We start from the raw sequence: 20,092 nt of genomic DNA, 5'->3' as shown, positions 1-20,092 counted from the left end.
TGCTGTTAGTGTTTAAATTCAAAAGGGATCAGAGGTTCACTGGCGGTTTTAGGGTACTGGACTCCAGACACACTCTTTGGCATTTCAGGGATGATAATTACAGATAAAATCGCATGAACACACTTATTTACTCCGACGTACACCTGAGAGAGAGAGAGAGAGAGAGAGAGAGAGATGAATTTATATGATCTCTTCCATGTAAACTCTGTTCACATTTATAGCGACCTGAACACATTTATTTTCCATGACAGCAAGCACATCTCTGCGGGTTCTGCTACAGTGACAGAGATCTCTTGCAGAGGTTTGAGTGTCCATCAACGCTACAACAGTTTTCTCTTATAGGCTCCAAATGCAGTGAAACTTTATACAGTGACTTGATGCATTTTGACTTTCAGAGAGGACGGAAAAATTACTGGACACTTCACAAAAATCCCAGCCTCTCTAATGTTCCTGCTTCAACTCACCTTTATAATATGTTTTTGGAGTTGTTTAGCACCAAAATTGATAATATACGTAACCACATTGTTACTACTCATACTATTGCTGCTGCCTCCTTAAATATTTCTGCATTTTATGGTATCTCTCTCTCTAATTTTGCAATTCATGACCCCCAGTCTCTATGTAATATGGTTTCAAAACTGAAAGCCTCAACTTCCAGAGTTGATTCCATACCATCTTGTCTTTTTAAATCCTGTTTTGATTCCCTCTCTCCTGTTGTTCTGAGAATTATCAAAAACTCTCTGTGCACCGGTATTGTACCAGCAGCATTTAAAATTGCTGCTGTCACCCCTGTACCAAAAACTAACAACATGAACTTTGATAATCTGAATAATTTTCGTCCCATCGCTAATCTTCCATTCCTTGACAAAATTTTAGAACAAACAGTGGCTTCTCAACTGCTTTCTCATCTTTCATCTAATGATCTTTTTGAGCCACTTCAGTCTGGAGTCCGTAAACTCCACAGCACTGAAACTGCACTAGTTAGAGTCACAAATGACTTGTTAATGGCTTCTGATTATGGCCGCTTATCTATACTGATTCTTCTTGATCTTAGTGCCGCTTTTGACACTATAGGTCACTCCATTTTAATCACCCGCTTAGAGACTATCTTTGGAGTTTCTGATTCTGCATTAAAGTGGTTTAAGTCCTACCTCTCTGATCGTAAGCAGTTTGTTGTGATGGGTGATTGCAAGTCTGAGGTCGGTGTGGTGCACTCTGGTGTTCCCCAGGGATCAGTTTTGGGCCCTTTACTTTTTAGTATTTACATTTTTCCATTTGGCCAACTTTTAAGAACACTTGGTCTTACACTGTAAAAAATGATGCAGGGGGGTGTTAAATACAACCTGTGCAAATCAGTTATATTTTACTTAAGTATATTAGTTAGTAAGTAAAATATATAAAAATGGGTACATTCTAACTGCACTACCTATTTGTTAACAGTAATATCTGCATCATTAAAAAATGAGTAAAAAATACCCCAATATATTAGTTCAGTCATTGCAAATTGCGCATGCGTCAACTTCAACATCCAGGCGGGAATCGCGGAATTCAAATTTAACGTCTTCCAGAGGGACCACGAAGTGTTGAGCTCCAGGTAAGATGTTTTTTGTTGTTTTTTATCATGTTAATATCATATAACCCAAATATTAACTTATTTAATGGTAAGATTCATCAAAAGATTTGTCATTTGCTCGCTTCTGTTATATTGTCGGTGCTACAGCCAAGCTGACAGGTTGGAATTTGAGGTTGGTCGATTTAGCTTTGATACTGATAGTGGCCTAACGTTACACACTGGGTCTTATACCGGCAAATGCGAGTAAAATTCTATATTGATAATTAAAATATTAGCTGCCATTAGTTTCATGTACATTGCTGAAATTAGTGAACAGCTTAGCGAAGGTGCAGCGCATTGTGACTGTGTGATTTGTTCAGGCCAACGGCGTTTTTATTTGATGTCCTGAGGTGATCAAGGCCTAGAAAGTAAAAACAATAGCAGTAAAGCTGTTAATAAGGCATGCTGGATAATTAATGTTACATTTTCTTGCATTTATATAATGATCTGCAGTGTTCTGTGTTAGAAGGGATCAAATCATAAAGTTGTCCTAATTTTATTATTGTTATTATTACGGATTTATATTAATCTGTCCATTTATGTGGGGTTCATTAATGTAATGTATGTTAAAACTGGTTTGGGTTTTATAATGGGCATTATTTTACAAATCATGAGTTATATATTTGGGCGTTTATGCGTGTTTTCGTATGCCTGGGTTGGCGCGAGCAATTGACCCTTCGCAGGGAGCTTGATTGACAGGCGATCTAACCAATCATAATCCGCCATCCGCCATTTTGTCCGACAAAGCAGTCAGGAGAGATAGCAGATTAACATGGGAGGATTTGAACTTGAAAAACGGAATGTACTGACGCCTTTCCGCGGTTTAAAACAACATTCCTTCTTATGTTCATTCATGTTTATTTGATGCTATAAATGAACTAGAAGGAAGAGATGATCGGTTCACGAGCAGCTTTAACTGATGGTCTACAGCGATCTGTCAGACACATTTAAGAGCCACAAAACGGTATGAATCGTTTAAATTTCTTTTAAAAAATGACCAAATTTGACAGGTGAGACTTTGTTTAATATGTTTAATATCAAAAGTAACCGAAAAGTAACCTGGTCTGTCCTGTCTGTCAGCGTGTTGTCAGTCTCCTCTTTGCTATGCGATGTATTTCTCACTGAGTGAGAACATGGTGTGGCGTGAGAGCAGCGTAAGTTAGCTTGTCGGACATATCGACAGTAAGGGGGGCGGGTCTTTGCGAACGGTCAATTCGTTATAAATATCCTGCTTTACAAATATTTTACGTGCACAAAATTGTTCACAACAAGTTCGCAATTCTGTATAATTGTGTTTCTCGGTGCATACAGTAAGTACATCAGCCCCAGAGCACATGAGTAAGTTAATGTTAAGTTATTAATATAGCCTATATCACACCAGGCGCGTAGCCAGTAATGGGCCAGGGCGGCACTGGCCCGCCCACTTTACTCACTGGCCCGCCCAGGCAAGTTTGATCAAAATACATTTTTAGTTTATTTTTATTATTCAAATGTATTTAAGAAAATATGTTAATATAAACCTGAATTATTGTTGACTGGTGTGTGTGTTTAATTTGTTTTCCGAATAAAATGGAATTGTTGAAGCAAGTTGTAGAAAGCCTATGGTTGCTAGGGCGACAGAAGACTCTCTGAGCGGCGGGCTCTGGCGGCCTTTAGCCATAGACTGTAAAAAATAGCAATTAACATCGCCACAATAATGGCTAAACAAGTTTCTTTAATGTTTTATAAAAAAAAAAAAAAAAAAGAGTTGAGGAAGAAGACACGCCATTATTGTGCCGATGTTCAATTGCAGTTAGATCGGCGGGTAAACCCGCGTCAGGCTGACCGGGAGAGAGCACTGGCACTGCCGCCACCGCTCTCTCCCTGGCGGCAGTGCCAGTGCTCTCTCCCGGTCAGCCTGACGCGGGTTTACCCGCCGATCTAACTGCAATTGATGAACCACCTTCACAACCCAATCTGAAGGTATTTCCCTGCACTGTCAAGAATAGAAAATAAAGGAGCTTCTCATCAAAGTGGTATGGACAGTTTTCTTGGTTGTATTTTTTGTAGGTTTTTTTTTGGCACAAAAGCTTAATTTCCACCAGGCTGATTGCATTGTATATGGTTGATTTAACAGAAATTAGGGAGTGTGTTGTTATTTATTTCAAACCGTGCTCTGCTGAGAGTTTTCATTATTTGAATTTCTTTTATTTTTAGCCTAATTTATTTTCGGGTGAACTGTCTTTGCACTGCTGAGTGCTGACTAACCTGAATAAAATAGACAGGTTATTGTCTATGCTGGTGGTTTGTCCAGCCTTTATTGAGCTCTGTTGGTTGAACTTGATGACAGAACAGTGTTTTGTTATTGTCTTTGTCGAATATTGCAAAATAAAGGTGTAACTGTTTTTGCAGTTTGTCTATTCTTTTTTCTACTCTCTAAGGTTTAATTATTAAGTCATATTTTTTCTAAGAAAAACTATAGGCCCACTCACTTTTTCAATGGCCCGCCCAAAATACAATTTCTGCCTACGCCACTGTATCACACTAGCATGAAAGTGCAGTGATGAGCATGTGTTTTTGTCACACCGACAAAAAGTAGGCTAAAAGATAGAACACATGTAATGTTTTTATGTTCCTTTTGTGATCATTAATATATCAATTCTATGATTTTAGTCTATTTTGTGCCAATTCACTTTAATTGAGTTATGTTAGGCTTAGGCTATGTGTTTTTTAGTGAACTTCGGTTTGTAGATTGCACAAGTGTAGTTATTGTAATTATTTTCCAAAATATGTGGATTAAACTTTAAGGGAATTTTAAACTTATATCATTTGCGTTTATGTAAATGCAACATATATGAATATAAATTATGTGCAATATTAAAATCAGGATGTAGTAAATTATTAAATAGTCAGTATACAAATGTGGTGTTATAAATTATATTGAAAGGTGTGTCTAATGTTCATGAATATGGGATTCATGTATGTAATAATGTCCAGTTCTACACCACTGCAAACTACAACCTCAAAAACAAAAAAACAAACTGACATGTAGTTAAATTATACCTCTCTGTCTCTGAGAAGAGTGTGCAATTAAAGTGAAGGGAAAAACACGTCACATAGCTTTACCTGCTGCTCTTCTCTTTTGAATTGTATTTATGCATCATGCAATAGCAGTTTTATTTTTCAAGATGTGGCTTACTGTGATTTAAGACATAATGCAATTCCTGACTAAATCTTAATGTGGTAGCACTTTTTGAAATAATAATATTATTTAGCCTAATAATCTTATTAAAATTTGTAGTAAATAATAACATTATTAATAATTCTGACTTTCTCTTCCACAGAAAAATCTTTATGAAACATTTGAAGAGCACGAAAGAAGAATTGTAGCAGTTTTCACCTAATTCAGGTAACTGAACTGAACAATGAGTCGAGACCTAAAACAGAGGAATCTTATGGATGTTTTACCTTCTGGGAAATGAATTGGCTGTGCAAAATATGCAACTTCAAAACATCAAGAAGATTAGACCTATTAAAACACTATAGATTACAACATGGGCATTTTAGTCGAAACCAGTCCATACCCTGTCTCCATTCTGATTGCCCTTGCACCTTTAGGACATGGGGTGCATTACGGACACATTTGTCCAGGTTTCATCCACAGACAACTAAACCAGGCCAGCTTCTTTCCTTCACATGCATGGTGTGTACTTCTTGCGGTTTCCAAACAGAAAGACAATATTTTGAGCACCTGAGTGTCCACCTTAAAAAGCATGAAACTGTGCCTTGTGCTTTCAAAGATTGCGATTTCAAGACAAACGTATACACAACATTCCACAGTCATAAGAGCAGGAAACATAATCCCCATTCAGTTGAAGATTTTAAGACCTTTGCTTTTCAAGAATACCAAAGCCAAATTGAAGAAGAAAGTGAATCTGAAAGTGAAAACTACCCTGACTCTGTCCTTGAGGAGGATGAAGACTTGAGCAAAACTATTATCAAAAGACTGGGGTTGCTCATCCTTAAATTGGAATGCATTTTCAATGTGTCCAATTCATGCATAAATGAACTACTAGAGGAACTTAATTTCCTTACATCATCTGCATCCGGCCCAGTTATTAAAAACATTATACTGAGCACTTTGAGGAGGCATGGCTGTACTTTTGAAGATTCTGTGATTTCAGAACTGGTGGAAGACCTTTGCCAGCTTAACCCATTCTGTGCAGCTTTAGGGGTGGATGGGCCTTTAAGCACAAACTATAGGAGAGAACAATTTATAAAGGAGCATCTCTCACTTACTGAGCCAGTTGAGTACATACTTGATAGTAGCAGGAAAAGAACCTTCCAGTATGTTCCAATTCTCCCATTATTGTCTCAACTTGTAAGCATGATACTAACATTCCAAAGCCAAAACTCTCTGTGTCCCGAATGACTCAAGTGGCAGTGGAGGTTCTAAAAGACACCATTAAGGAATCATTTGCAAAGAAGTTTCCCAGGACAGCTGTTGTGAACATGACAAACAAAGTCACCATTTTAGGCACTGACTATTGTGCTGGAATGTTGTTGCCTTTTGGATCGACAGGAGGGTTGCCCGACTTTGGAGAAATACTCCAAATAATGGTTGTGCATGAAAATCCTGTCTTTGTTCTGAAGTTGCTAAGTGGGTGGTACCATGAGCACCTAAGGAGCTTCAAAATAGAGCCCACAGGAGAGATTGAAGTCCTTCAATATTCGGAATTGAAAGATGCATACCCCTTGGCTGCATATAATACACTAGATGGTCGTATGGTGTCCCTGAAACACTTCATTTGCATAACAGAGTAGGTTTTACACTTTATTTGAATTATTCATGCCTTTTCAATCATGTGTGGGTGTGCCAAGTAAACGTGTCAAATGTTAACAAACTGCTATCTCTTCTTTTTCTTTTAGCTGAATACATACTGCCAAAAAAAAAAATGTCGGTCCAGTTGCGAGTCATCATTGAAGAAAATAATATCCGAAAATTTACGCTTCCATCGGGAATTCCAAATAAAGTAGAAGATCTTGTTTCTAAAATTGTTCAAATATTCGAATTACAAGGGGAATTTGGACTACTCTATGAAGACAAAAGCTTTGGGAACCAATTTTTCACCGTCACTTCATCTGCCGACCTGGAAGACAAGGCCACCGTGAAATTAGTTAGAAAAGAGCCTTTGATCACCCTCGACTTGCTTCCACTAGATGAATCAGAACCATTCTCTACACTGAGTACCTTTGACACCCACAATGTGGATGACGTTGTCACCTCACTTGCAGATGGGGGTGAACCGTCAAGCTCACAACATAATGTTCTTCTCCCTGAGTCATGTCGCTCTGCTCCATGGCCAGTGCCGTTTCAAGTGCCAAAGTTTTCCCGTGACATTGAACTTATCCTTGCAGAGGCAAACAAATCATATCATGCCTCTGGAACGCACTTTCATGATGCAAGTGTTAAATCTGCAGTAATGCAAGACCTTGCTAAAGCTATTTTCTTTTACACAGCCTACCCTTCAAATATACAAATATCCTCAGTGGTGGAAGCCCTTGTTGAGAAGTTTCCATGCTTGAAGGAGCCTGGGTCCTTTGCAGGGATGTATGGCTGGCAGCAACGCCTCAAGTACAAGATGCACAATTTCCGCGCCAAGCTGAAATCACAAAAATATACATATCCAGAATTGGAAGTAAATACATTAAAGAGGAAGCTACCGACCAATGCAGCACCAGCCAAAAATGTGAAAAGACCAAAGAAAGCGGAAGTGAATTATCTCCCTCCACATCCTGTTGGAGAAAACCAGGACACGTTGGAAAAGGAGAGGCTTGAGTTAGTCGATGAAATGAAGAAGAACAACAACACAAAGGTAATTGAAGAAAAAATGTCAAAAACCTTTTCAATTCGAAGACTGGAGGTTGTGACCATCAGCCCAACTGTCAGTCACTTCAGAGAGAGGTGGCCGGGATTATTCAGCAAGGCTCAAGTAAGAGTGTTTGTCATCTCATTTGTCTAATTAAACTTTAGACCTTTATAATTAGTAACTATAACAGGAAATGTTTGTATTTTTATGTTGTTCCTTTACTAGATCAAAGAGGAGTTCCGACGCATCACAACAATTTCTTTGGAAGAGACATTTATGCTGAATCTGGACAGGTACACACCACGTCTTCTGCAGCTGATGCATGCCAAAGGAGGAGCTTTTGGTACCAGGATGCATCCCCTCCTGAACACTGTGAATGAGGTATCATTGTTTTACTCTTTTCACAATTTTTTTAATACACTCCTGTTCCTTTCCTCTAAAACAAAGGTAAACAATATCCTGACTTAGAAGTAATATAAATACTAGAGGGAAGTAATATTTGTAATATTTCAGTTGAGAGACATTGTCTGAATCCGGTGCTGCACCCTAAAAGGACTTTAGGCGAGGTAAAGGATTAGTTCACCTTAAAATGAAAATGTCCTAATAATTTACTCACCCCAATGCCATCCAAGATATCCATGTCTTTCTTTACTCAGTGGAAGAGAAATTAAGTTTTTTGAGGAAAACATTTCTGGATAATGGACTTCAATGGAACCCAACATTTTGCAGTCCAAATTAATGCAGTTTCAAAGGTCTTTGAAGTGCTTCAACGGGCTGTGCACGATCGCAGCTGAGGAAGAGGGTCTTATCTAGCGAAACGATCGGTCATTTTCTAAAAAAAAAAAAAAAAAAAAAAAAATTTACTTACTTTTTAACTACAATTGTTCGGATTAAGCTGATCTCAATGCGCAGGGAACTACGTCATCACTTTGAAAGGTCACGCTCGACGGCGGCTGTGGAAGTACCGCCCCACTGTTTACGAATGTTACTTCCATCTATGGGTACTTCTGCCGGGACATCGAGCGTGACCTTTCAATGTGATGATGTAGTTCCCTGCGCATTGAGATCAGCTCAGTCCGAACAATTGTAGTTAAAAAGTATGTAATTTATTTATTTTATTTTTTTGAAAATGACCGATCGTTTCGCTAGAGAAGACCCTCTTCCTCAGCTGCGATCGTGCACAGCCTTTTAAGCACTTCAAAGACCTTTGAAACTGCATTGATTTAGACTTCAAAACGTTGGGGTCCATTGAAGTCCATTATTCGAAGAAACATCCAGAAATGTTTTCCTCAAAAAACTTAATTTCTCTTCCACTGAGGAAAGAAAGACATGGATATCTTGGATGGCATTGGGATGAGTAAATTATTAGGAAATTTTCATTTTAAGGTGAACTAATCCTTTAAGTCCTTAAAGGGTAGGGGATGCAACACTACTTTAGCCTATCCACCTTGTTGGATTACATTTTTATTAAATGTTTAATTTAGTTTTTCCACTGCAATAGTATCTAAACTGATAAAGTTTAGTAGACTGATTTATTGAGTCTCCAGCAAAGAGTCTCCGTTCCTGCCAGACCTGTTTTCTCTATTGTGTTTTAAATGAATCAGATCACTTGATTCTCACCTTTCGGAGCCCATACGTTGAATCGTTAGGTTGATTGACTTTCACCTTTTGTCTTTAACGGCTCTGGGATGGCTCTTGGAATTGGAGCTCCTGGCCAGTATCAGCATGTGAATAGTTATGCTGATTCAATTGGACTCAGAGTAGGGTGTGTTCCTACTTCATTTGCATGCTTTGTTCAGAGTCTCCACCTCTATGTAATCCCTCCCCCTTGGAATGTATATAACTACAATGCATACTGTATTAGAGTTAGATCATGTTGGACGTTTCTACAGCCGCGTACGGTGGAGTTCTCAATAAAGAACAACTTCTGTTGAACGCGATCCCGACTGTCTCACTGGTCTCTGCTTCGAACAAAGAAAACTTTACAACAGATGGTGCCTTGGGACCCGGATGGAGAAGGAAACTCAAAGAATTTTAAGCTCAATGAACTGAATCTTGAAACTTCAAGCTCAACAAAAGATTTGACAAAGATTGCCAGACTGAATCTTTCCAGCTTCCTCCAGATTGAAAACTTCAAGCTCAAAGATCTCAACAAAGCTGACTGAGTTCCAGACTGAATCTTGAAACTTCAAGCTCAAAGATCTCAACAAAGCTGACTGAGTTCCAGACGAAATTTTTCTGTACAACCAACGATTCGGTGAGTTTACACTCCATTCAAAGAACCAATGCAGACCAGTACAAATGTTTTCCTCTGCACCGTTCAGAGAAGTAGTTAACAAACAGCTGTAGAGTTTGGTTAACTAAAGATAAGCCTCTAAAAAGTTTTCTTTTAGAGATGAAATTTACCCCCTGTTGTTGGCAGGGAAGATTAACAGTTACATGTTAATATTGTGTGTATGCTCTTGCTAGAGAAGACCTATCTGTAAGCTAGAGAATTAGCTTTAGAATTAGATTTAGCCTCATGTGCTAATAAGATTGTACCCTCTGTTTGCAAGACAGTAGAGAGAAGTTTTTTTTTAGTGTTTTGTTTGTGGTAACAGAAATTCACAAAATGTTTAGGAAAAGTACTAGACAGATTACACCTTTTTGGACAGATAGTGAATTCAAGTCTTTGTTATCAGAGCACATGGACTCAATCGTGACTGAGGAAGTCAGATTGAATTTAACAAAGAAATTTGGCATTGATCCAGTCAAAGTTTGGTCAATCGAAGATTGTAAGAAGGTACTAGGAGAAAGTATTCGCAAGAACAGTGTCAAAGGCATTATCTTCTGTCACAGAGAATTTAGTTTATCCATTGTACAAGAACAAGCTCGTTGTATAGATAAGTTGAAAGAACAGAACAAACAATTGCTTACTCAAGTGTCCTGTTTCACGAAAACGGTGGGCCTCAAGGCCTCAACCAAATGTGACTCAGAAAACCAACAGTCAGATGAAAGCTATCCTGATTTACAGTCTTTTGATAGTATAGAGGGCAATGTCAATGCAGATGTAAATGCAGTTGAAGTGTGCGTAGCTAGACAAAAGCCTCAGGGAAAAGGTGTTGATACAGTTTCATTTGCAACCCCCATATTGCAGCCACAAGCAGTCAAAACATCTTTATGTCCTAAAGATATTGAGAGAATTGCTGAAAGTTTGCCATCAGTGCAAAGAAATTTTTCTGAGTTTAGGAGAGAGTTGTCCAAAAAGATGCGGCTCTACGATATGTCTCTAGCTGAAGTCACTCAGCTAATATCACAGATCTTGACTGAGTCAGAATTCAATGATTTTGAAAGTGCTGTAAACAATTCTGAGTTTCAAAATGCCAGAAAAGATGAATTGAGAGATGGAGTTTTGAGAGTGTTAACGAACATTGTTGGACCGAACGTGGACTGGTCAAAGATCACTAGTTTGGTACAGAAGAAGGGGGAAACTGTTTGTGATTACACAGAAAGATTTTGCCAGACCGCTGCCGCTTACAGCGGAATTGCTGACACGCCAGAGAAGGTGTTAGGTGATAATGGCCCTTTGGTTCGCACATGGTTTCATTGTCTTTTGCCAGAACACAGAAAGGCGTTGCCTTACTTAAACATCACATGGTGTACGAGAACCCTGGAAGACAACTTGGACAGTTTAGCTATTTGGGAAAGAGATTCTGATGTCAAAGAGAGAGTAAGAATTGCAGCAGTTTCTGTTAAGGTCAACTCAGAGAAGCCAAAGAAACGCAAAAGTCCTAGAGAAGCCAGTTGTTCTTACTGTGGCAAGCACGGACATTTTGGAAATGAGTGTAGGAAAAGCAAAAAGAACTTTAAAGATGTAAATAAGGTTACTCAGCTTCTGCTTAGCCTGCTTGATACTCTGAAGCAACCCCTCCCCTCCTCGTTAGACTCGTGGGGCAACTTGATAAGGTGTTAACCATTTGGGCTGTGAGTGCTTAATTTCCCCAGAAACAACAACAAAGATGAAAGACTGATTTTTGTTTAATAGAACAAAAGGAAAGTGACTGTTTCAGCCTTCTTTTAGGGGACCCTGGTTAAGTAAGACTCACAGCCTTAAATGTTATGCCATAGAATATTGCAGTCAGACAACCATCCTCTGTTAATGATGTCTAGTAGGACTGATGTTTCACTGGAGAATGAAAATGTGCCAATTTTCTCACACACTGTACAGTGTGTACACAACACAGGGACAGAATAGGACACGGTTCAGTGAGGGCCCTGGAAAGAACTGACGCAACAGGCGTTCGGGGGTGAACCCAGGGTGAAGACACTACCTCATAGGCCTTTCCCCATTTAGTCCATCCTTACCTCACTGGTCCATAGGTGTCAAATAAATTAAGAAATAGGGAAAGAATGAAACAACAACAGCAGACTCTGAAAATGCTACAACCCTAGTGTTTAAACAAATACTGCTACAACCCTAGTGTTTGGACAAATACTGCTCTGTCGTCTCTTGTTTTCTTTCTTCCTCTTTGCAGATAAACACTTGATGGCTCTCCTGAGACCCATATGCAAAGACCTCCTCACCTGCATATGAAGCCACAACCTCAAGAAAACAACTAGACCCACTGCCGAGCCAACCAACACAGAAGAAAAATACACAACGCAGAGACATACGAAACCTTCAGTCATCCATCGACATGATCAAGACTACAAGCCTGCACCATTACATGAGTGCTGCACTAATGTCAAGTTAACCAACAAGCAATCTTGATCTTTCAACAAAATTACACACCAGATGACTGAAGATAATTCTTCATGGTTCAGAAACTTGTTCACGAGAAAATGAGTTCCAACCATAAAAGAAAAAGAAAAAAATACACAGCGCAGAGACTTCACGGACCCTAATCGCATGTTCGTTTCTGTGTCAACATGCAATTACAGAAAATCAACACAGAACATGTGCGACTTATGGAAGAAGGAAGTCCATGCATGAATACTGCTGGTCTGCCGTTTCTTTGTTTTATTGTGTTACAGGTATGTGTGTATGCCATGATGTCTTCACAAGCGGCATCCTGGTATAAAACATCACCTCAGATTTCCATGAACAAGCCTCATGAGGGACAAGTCATCAGAGCGACTCTACGTGACAAATGGACTCTACAGGAAACAGACTTCACAGCTATTCAGGCGCCATGGACTTTCAAGACTTCCACTCTTATGCTACATGGTTTTCTGTGTAATCATGTAGTTTATATGACATTTTACACCCTGCGTCGCAGGTGTCAACAGTTATGGTTTTGAGAAGAACTATGACACTCATGTAAATCAAGGACACAACACAGAATAAGTTATACGTGCCTGTAACTTACACAAGTTACAAGAATTAACTTTTAAGTGTATAAATTTGTATTTTTGTGAGAGTTATTAGAACTCTCAAAGGGGGAAGTGTTGGATTACATTTTTATTAAATGTTTAATTTAGTTTTTCCACTGCAATAGTATCTAAACTGATAAAGTTTAGTAGACTGATTTATTGAGTCTCCAGCAAAGAGTCTCCGTTCCTGCCAGACCTGTTTTCTCTATTGTGTTTTAAATGAATCAGATCACTTGATTCTCACCTTTCGGAGCCCATACGTTGAATCGTTAGGTTGATTGACTTTCACCTTTTGTCTTTAACGGCTCTGGGATGGCTCTTGGAATTGGAGCTCCTGGCCAGTATCAGCATGTGAATAGTTATGCTGATTCAATTGGACTCAGAGTAGGGTGTGTTCCTACTTCATTTGCATGCTTTGTTCAGAGTCTCCACCTCTATGTAATCCCTCCCCCTTGGAATGTATATAACTACAATGCATACTGTATTAGAGTTAGATCATGTTGGACGTTTCTACAGCCGCGTACGGTGGAGTTCTCAATAAAGAACAACTTCTGTTGAACGCGATCCCGACTGTCTCACTGGTCTCTGCTTCGAACAAAGAAAACTTTACAACAACCTTATTCTGCTCTAAACAATCCGCGCTGCCATAACGACGACTCCGGTTGCCTACTTCCGGTTTGTAGCGCTTGACCTGTACTAGCAGCGAGAAAATGAGTTCAGGCTGTTGTTGGTTGTTTTAACAATTCAAAGAAGATTTCAAACTTTTTAGAGACTGAGTGTTTAGAGCATAAGATAAGAAGGAGATGATGCCCATGTCCGGTTCCGTATCGGATACATTCAATAAAGTAAACGTTTAGAGTGGTTAGCTGCGTTAAAACTGAAGCATAAGGAAAAAACCTCTTGTGTCTGTCTCAGCGCAAGCTCTCCTCGACTCTGGCTCAGCGGGTAACTTCATTTCAACTCAGCTCCTTCAAAAATTGAACGTCCATAAGCGCCGGAGTCATCAAGATCTCAGAGTCCAAACCATCCAGGGAAAACCGCTGGATTGAGGTTTCACCATTTCACTCCCACACTGACATAGGCTGCTTACACTCAGAGAACATCTCTTTCATGGTGCTGGAGGAGTCCACTGCTGAGCTCATCCTAGGACGCCCTTGGATGGTACAACATCAACCCACCATCGACTGGAAATCCAGGGAGGTCCTTCGCTGAGGGGAGAACTGTTCTCATACCTGTCTAGCTCTGGTTAAGAAGATCCAGAGAATTCCCTCTTCTCCTTTGTCTTCAGTGGGAAGACCCAAGATTCCCGTTTGCTCCACTTCCATTGAGAGTCCAGAAGTCCAGCACCAGGTGGAGATTCCTGCAGAGTACAGGGCGTTCCAGGATGTGTTCAAGCAGTTGGCCACCAAGCTACCACCTCACCGGCCATGGGACTGCGCCATCGACCTGCTACCTGGAGCCACTCTACCTAAAGGCTGTGTTTATCCTCTGTCCATCCCGGAGCAGAAGGCCATGTAGGAGTATGTGGAGGAAGCTCTTCAGCAGCAGTTCATTGCTCAGTCTGCGCCATAACCAACACCCCCAGAAGGCTCCCGGAGGGCAAGCTCGTGCCGCTTCCCATCCTACAACGACCGTGGTCCCACATTGGAATTGATTTCATGACTGACCTTCCCAGATCCAATAACCACACCTGTATAATTTTTCCAGCTCTCCTCACTCAATTCCATGCCGACCATCCTGATCACCCTGCCCCCAGGGGTCGTGGTAGACCTCGTCGCCGTCTTCGTCCCTCTTCACAGTCGTCAAGAGCCGCCTCGGGAGAGGGGGTACTGTCAGGGTTCCACCAGATGCACTCACTCCTCCCACTTGCTCACCTCCGGAGTACTAATCATCATCACCTACATCTCATCATTCCACCACCCTTTATATTCAGCTCCTCTTCTCACACTCATTTGTCTCGTCTCTACAAGACACACAGACCCTCTTACACTACTTACCCGCTACTCACCTGAGATTCATCCGCCTTCCGTCTACATCCGAAGCTCCGTCTGCCTTCAGTCTTCAGCCCTCTTCCTGAGATCTTTCAGCCACCATCTGAAACAGAGACTGATTATTCTTCAGTTAAAGGAGAACTCGGCAACTCTAGCGAACTCTAGTCACTTCTTCGATGATTTTCCCTTTTGTTGTCGCATGTTTTCCCCACGAGCTCCCCCTACAGCTGTGGGGGGGGGCGTATATTTCACAACACGGTCGTAAAAAACTCACTTGCGGCGGCCTCCTCCCCCTCTCTACCGCTGCTCATGTGCGTTTGTTTTGATCGGAGCAAGCCAACTGTATCGTGTGGAACTATATCTACCGAGGTGGGTAATCTGCTAATACATCATACATGCGTGTGTGTTTATGTCAAATTGCCGTAAAGCAATTCGTGTTTCGCGCTCGTTCTCATTCTCGCTTCTCACGAGACTTCCAATTTCTATCTTGCCGGGACGGTAGTCCCCAAGTTGCAAGGTTGGTTTTCTGCCTGGGAATGCTGGGGGGAGCGGGGAAAGTCACCAATATCCCCAGAACAGGTTGTTTAACCATCCAAATGATTTCTAGACAGTTTTATTACGTTAAAAAAGTTACCAAGTTCTCCTTTAAGGGTGCTTTCACATGCGGCAATCGCACTCGGGTGCGCACCAAAAGCGGACCGAGACCATCTCTTGGAGGAGGTCTCGGTACGCTTTCAAACGAACTCTGGAGCGGTTCGTTTGTGGTGAGAACGTGATCGACCTCGAACAGAACCAACTGCTAAATAACTGCGCATTTTTGGACTAAACCAGCTGCCATAGTCAGCTGCGCTGTGCATTATGTCACTGTTTAGCAACATTAATGCATGCGTCGCCTCCTCCTGAAGTGACTCGCCGTGTGCATTGCATAAAACTTTTAAACCGCATCCTCGCTTCATTCTCAGATGTTATTGTTTGCCTAAAGTGGTGTAGACAAGCTATATAATAAAGTATGACTACAATCAGCCCATGCAGTCGTCTCTCCATAGTAAAAAGTGGCTTGTTGTTGCCAGATTTTCCTCTTTGTTTAATTCCGGGAGTTCTGTTGGAATTTTCCCGCACGTTGATTCTGACAATCGAAGTGCAGTTATGAAAATACGTTCAAGACCCATCTGGCCAACGAGTGATGTGGATGTTGTCAGATGACTGCATTTTGGTTTGTTTCATAAACTGATCCGGACCAGAGCGATAAGTGTGGTGTGAAAAGGAACCAAAACGCCTGAAAAATGCTACAAAGTATAATTTTTCTCCCTTGGTCCGGACCAAATGAACCGAACTACAGATGTGAAAGCACCCTAAATTCCTGTCTCATTATTATCTGCTTGCATACTTACCATATGTCCATCTGGTTCCGTGTTTCTGTTAATAAAGCTACATTTCACTTACTACCTGTCTGACTCCTGTTCCATCCGTGACAATTCTAAGTCGTGTTTAGCACTAATATCCACTGAAAACACTTGTTTGCTTTTTCTGAACTTGTGCATGTGTTGTCAGATTTTTTTTTTTTCTTAATTAGCTTGTCTTGGTCTATTTGCATGTTTTCTTAAATTGTAGCACTTTGACCTGAAATTGAGCTCAAAGGGCCACTGTATTTGTCACTAAAATGAATCTCCTTTTAGTTACAGAGTGTTGAGAAAAAAAGGGATGCAGTTGTCTGTTGCCTCATTGAGTACCTTGGGGAAAACCAAGAAGAGCTCTTCCAAGACTGCCAGGTATATTATAAAATGACTGATCAATGTTTTGACATTTATTGTCGTAAATTTGACTTTATTCACAAAATATTACGAGTTTATTCTCGTAATGTTTCCACATTATATTCGTAACTTTGACTTTATGCTCAAAATATTATGACTTTAATCTTGTATCGCTACAGCTTTATTATCGTAATCTAAGTTTTTTTTTTTTTAGGAATGAAATATGATCAATAAGAGAAAAACACTGTTAATAAGTAGATGAGCACTGGACTTGATGGGGAATAGGCTTGCTGCGATAGTCAGTGTTACCGGTGTTCAGCCGCAACACCGGTTACATCACTTTCCCACCGCGACTTTCAAATGAGTGATTTAAAAGTGAGGTGCAAACCCCCCCCAATCAGAATGCACAGTTAGATATATATTTATAGGAACATTGCAGCAGGTTCAAGATAATTCATGTTAACGCAGAGATAATTAGAGCAATAATTAATGTTGATGACAATGTTGACAGTTGATGGTAGCCATTACCTTCCATAGTAGGGAACAAATACAATAGAATTCAATGAGTACCATCAAATGTGTTTAACAGAAGAAAGAAACTCATACAAGTTTGGAACAACTTGAAGGCGAGTAAATGATTACATAATTTTCATTTTGAATGAACTAACCCTACAATACTTATGTGTGAGCATTTATTATGCTTAACTAAATTATGCTTAATATTATTAAAATATATTGAACGGGATGTTGACATTCATTTCCTTTTTAGTTTTTACTTGTATAATTGTTTAATATTAAGCATTTCACATTTTATCTGGAACATTGGCAAGTTAATGTTTGTTCATGAAAGATACAGATAAGGGACATTTAATTATGAAAATCTAAATGTTCACCTATATAATCAGGTAGTAGCAACTCTGTTATCCCTTTGTTCTATGGTGACATATTTATTTCCTGAATGTTCCAGGATGACCATCTATTCCAATCCTTACAAGATAATTCCATCTAAAGTAAAGGATTAGATTGGTAATTGTTTTATTATGGGATACTGGGGTCAAGAATTCAAGTATTGCTTTCGATATTTATTTATTTATTTATTTATTTATTTATTTATTTAATTTTTTTACCTGTTGAAATTGAAGTGCTGATTTGAAACCCTGCTTTGTCTTGAAATAAATGACGTGACCAAAAAGAAAACTGTTTTGGAACAAAATGTGGTTAATATGCTTAAACTTGAAAAAATGATTTTCTTTTTCTTTTTAACAGGAGGACGAACTTGAGGGCCACACAAACCAAATAATGAAAGTTTTTGTGATTCATAATCCCACAGCCGAGGAGGACCCATCAGATGTGTGGGTTGTTATAGAGGGCAACAAAGTACTGACTGGATGTGGAAACAAAACCACAGCATGCATTCTGTTGATGGGGCTGATGTATGCCCTCAACCTGGAGTACCCCAAAACCCTTAAATACACGTTTGACGTGTTCCAAAAACTTTTTTTGGAACTTGATGCAGCAAAACCACTCAAAAAGGTTCAAAGCCTCAAGTGCAAATTAATGGAATGAGCTGTTGTACTGACACAGACTGTTTCATCCCATGGAGACCTGTTTATAATTAGAAGTTTAAAGTTGTTAGTGATTTAGGCATGATTCTTCTTTTTGGGGGGAATTCTGTTTTTCCCAATTTTCGGTTTCACTTTTAAAGTGTGGCCTTGCGTTCCCTCTGCAGTGGTTCAAACAAAGTTTACAGACTCAAGGCTGCAGTTCGTGTCTGCTGTTAAAGTGGGGGAGTGAGGATGTGTGAAGACAAGTGAGGTTCTTTATTTGCATGATTTTGAAGACCATGATTAATAAGAGTCTCAGACCATCAGCAGAACGACCACAGTTGGTCAACAGATTTGTCTTTGTTTTGTTTTTTTGTATTAGTTTTAAGAATTGTAAATTATTTGTTGTCAATTGAAATTAATGAAATGAGTTGTTGTACTGGCAAAGACTGTTTCATCCCCTGGAAACCAGTTTATTTTTTAATTAGAAGTTAAGAAGTTGTTAGTGATTTGTTATGTCTTTTGAAGTGAAATGTTGTACCTTATGCATTAAAGGTATAGTTAATCCAAAATGAAAATTATGTAATCATTTACTCACCCTCATGTTGTTCCAAACCTGTATGAGTTTCTCTGTTCTATTGAACACAAAAGATGATATTTTGAACAATGTTGGTAACCAAACAGTGATGGTAGCCATTGACTTCCATAGTAGGAAAAAATACTATGTAAATCAATGAGTACCATCAACTGTTTCATTACCAACATTGTTCAAAATATCATCTTTTGTGTTCAATAGAACAGAGAAACTCATACAGGTTTGAAACAACATGAGGGTGAGTAAATGATTACATAATTTTCATTTTGGATGAACTATACCTTTAATATTTTATTAAATTAAATGTTTTTATCCATAATATTTGGTCAATAAAGAGTAATTTGACCAATAAATTACTGTGTCCCATGTCTGGCCATTTTTAGGTAAATTTAACCATCTCTGAAAAAGTAATGTTCAAATATTTATATTTACTACTTATTATTAATAATAATTAAGTAGATTAACTGTTTTCTGCTAATAATAGAGTAATTATTACTCAATTTTTATAAGTAATTAGCTGTGTAATGTATTGAGAAATATTAGGTAGATTTTACCTAATTTCGTTTAGTATATCATAGCTGTTAAAGTCAGGTACTCCTTACTCAAAAATATAGGATGAAATCTACCCAAACAAAATGAGTGCAAATTGTTACCTCACTTTTATTGAGTAGATTCTATAGGTTTGTTTTTACAGTGTAACTTTCACTTTTATGCCGATGACACTCAGATATATATACATTCAAAACCTGATGTCAATATGCCTGTGTCTTTCCTTTCTCAATGTTTTACTGAGATTAAGAAATGGATGTCTGAAAATTTTCTCTGTCTAAACAATGACAAGACTGAAGTGATGCTTATTGGTTCACCTCATCAGTTGCGTAAAGCAGAGTCCATAACCTTAAGTGTGAATGGCTCTGCTTTGCAATTAAAAACTAAATTAAAAAATCTGAGGGTGATATTTGATGCCAATTTAACATTTGACCATCATGTTCGTAACACAGTCAAAACATCATTTTTTCATCTCAGAAACATTGCTAAATTGCGTCCTATGTTGACTTTCTCTGTAGCTGAAAAATTAATCAACACCTTTGTTTCTTCACGTATTGATTACTGTAATGCTTTGCTGGCTGGAGTATCTAAAGCTACCTTAAAGGAACACTCCACCGTTTTTTGAAATAGGGCTTATTCACATTCTTTCCCACATTTAGATAGGTGGGTAACTGCATTTTTGTCTCAGTGCATGCATTGTTTTAGTTTGACAGGGTCGGCGATAGCTTAGCTTAGCATAATGAATGGAATCCTTTGTTGCCAGCTTGCATGCCCTGAGTAAAAGTGATAAAAAAAAAACCCGACGTAATTACTTCTTGTGGCCTGCGTATTCACAACGAGTACAAATAG

General features: G+C 39.2%; 1 protein-coding gene across 1 annotated transcript; it reads left to right on the top strand.

The window, feature by feature from the left end:
- Positions 1–4,975: 4,975 nt before the first annotated feature.
- On the top strand, positions 4,976–18,639 carry LOC311077245 (uncharacterized protein). The gene is made up of 5 exons (XM_084139078.1): positions 4,976–6,411; positions 6,521–7,584; positions 7,687–7,842; positions 16,481–16,573; positions 17,822–18,639. The coding sequence occupies exons 2-5, from the start codon at positions 6,547–6,549 to the stop codon at positions 18,119–18,121; spliced, it is 1,587 nt and encodes a 528-aa protein (XP_083995204.1). The 5' UTR covers positions 4,976–6,411; positions 6,521–6,546; the 3' UTR covers positions 18,122–18,639.
- The last annotated feature ends 1,453 nt before the right edge of the window (positions 18,640–20,092 follow it).

The sequence above is a fragment of the Abramis brama genome (assembly GCF_963993115.1).
Source record: "Abramis brama genome assembly, contig: SCAFFOLD_121, whole genome shotgun sequence".
NCBI lineage: Eukaryota > Metazoa > Chordata > Actinopteri > Cypriniformes > Leuciscidae > Abramis > Abramis brama.
The sequence above is the reverse complement of the archived record's forward strand: the minus strand, read 5'-3'. Positions and strand labels throughout refer to the sequence as shown.

Excerpts from the sequence above, each read along its gene's own strand:
- LOC311077245 (XM_084139078.1), top strand. The coding sequence starts at position 6,547 with ATGTCGGTCCAGTTGCGAGTCATCATTGAAGAAAATAATATCCGAAAA. Across the intron at positions 7,585-7,686 it reads GATTATTCAGCAAGGCTCAA|ATCAAAGAGGAGTTCCGACG; the intron begins GTAAGAGTGTTT and ends TTCCTTTACTAG. Across the intron at positions 16,574-17,821 it reads AGCTCTTCCAAGACTGCCAG|GAGGACGAACTTGAGGGCCA; the intron begins GTATATTATAAA and ends TCTTTTTAACAG.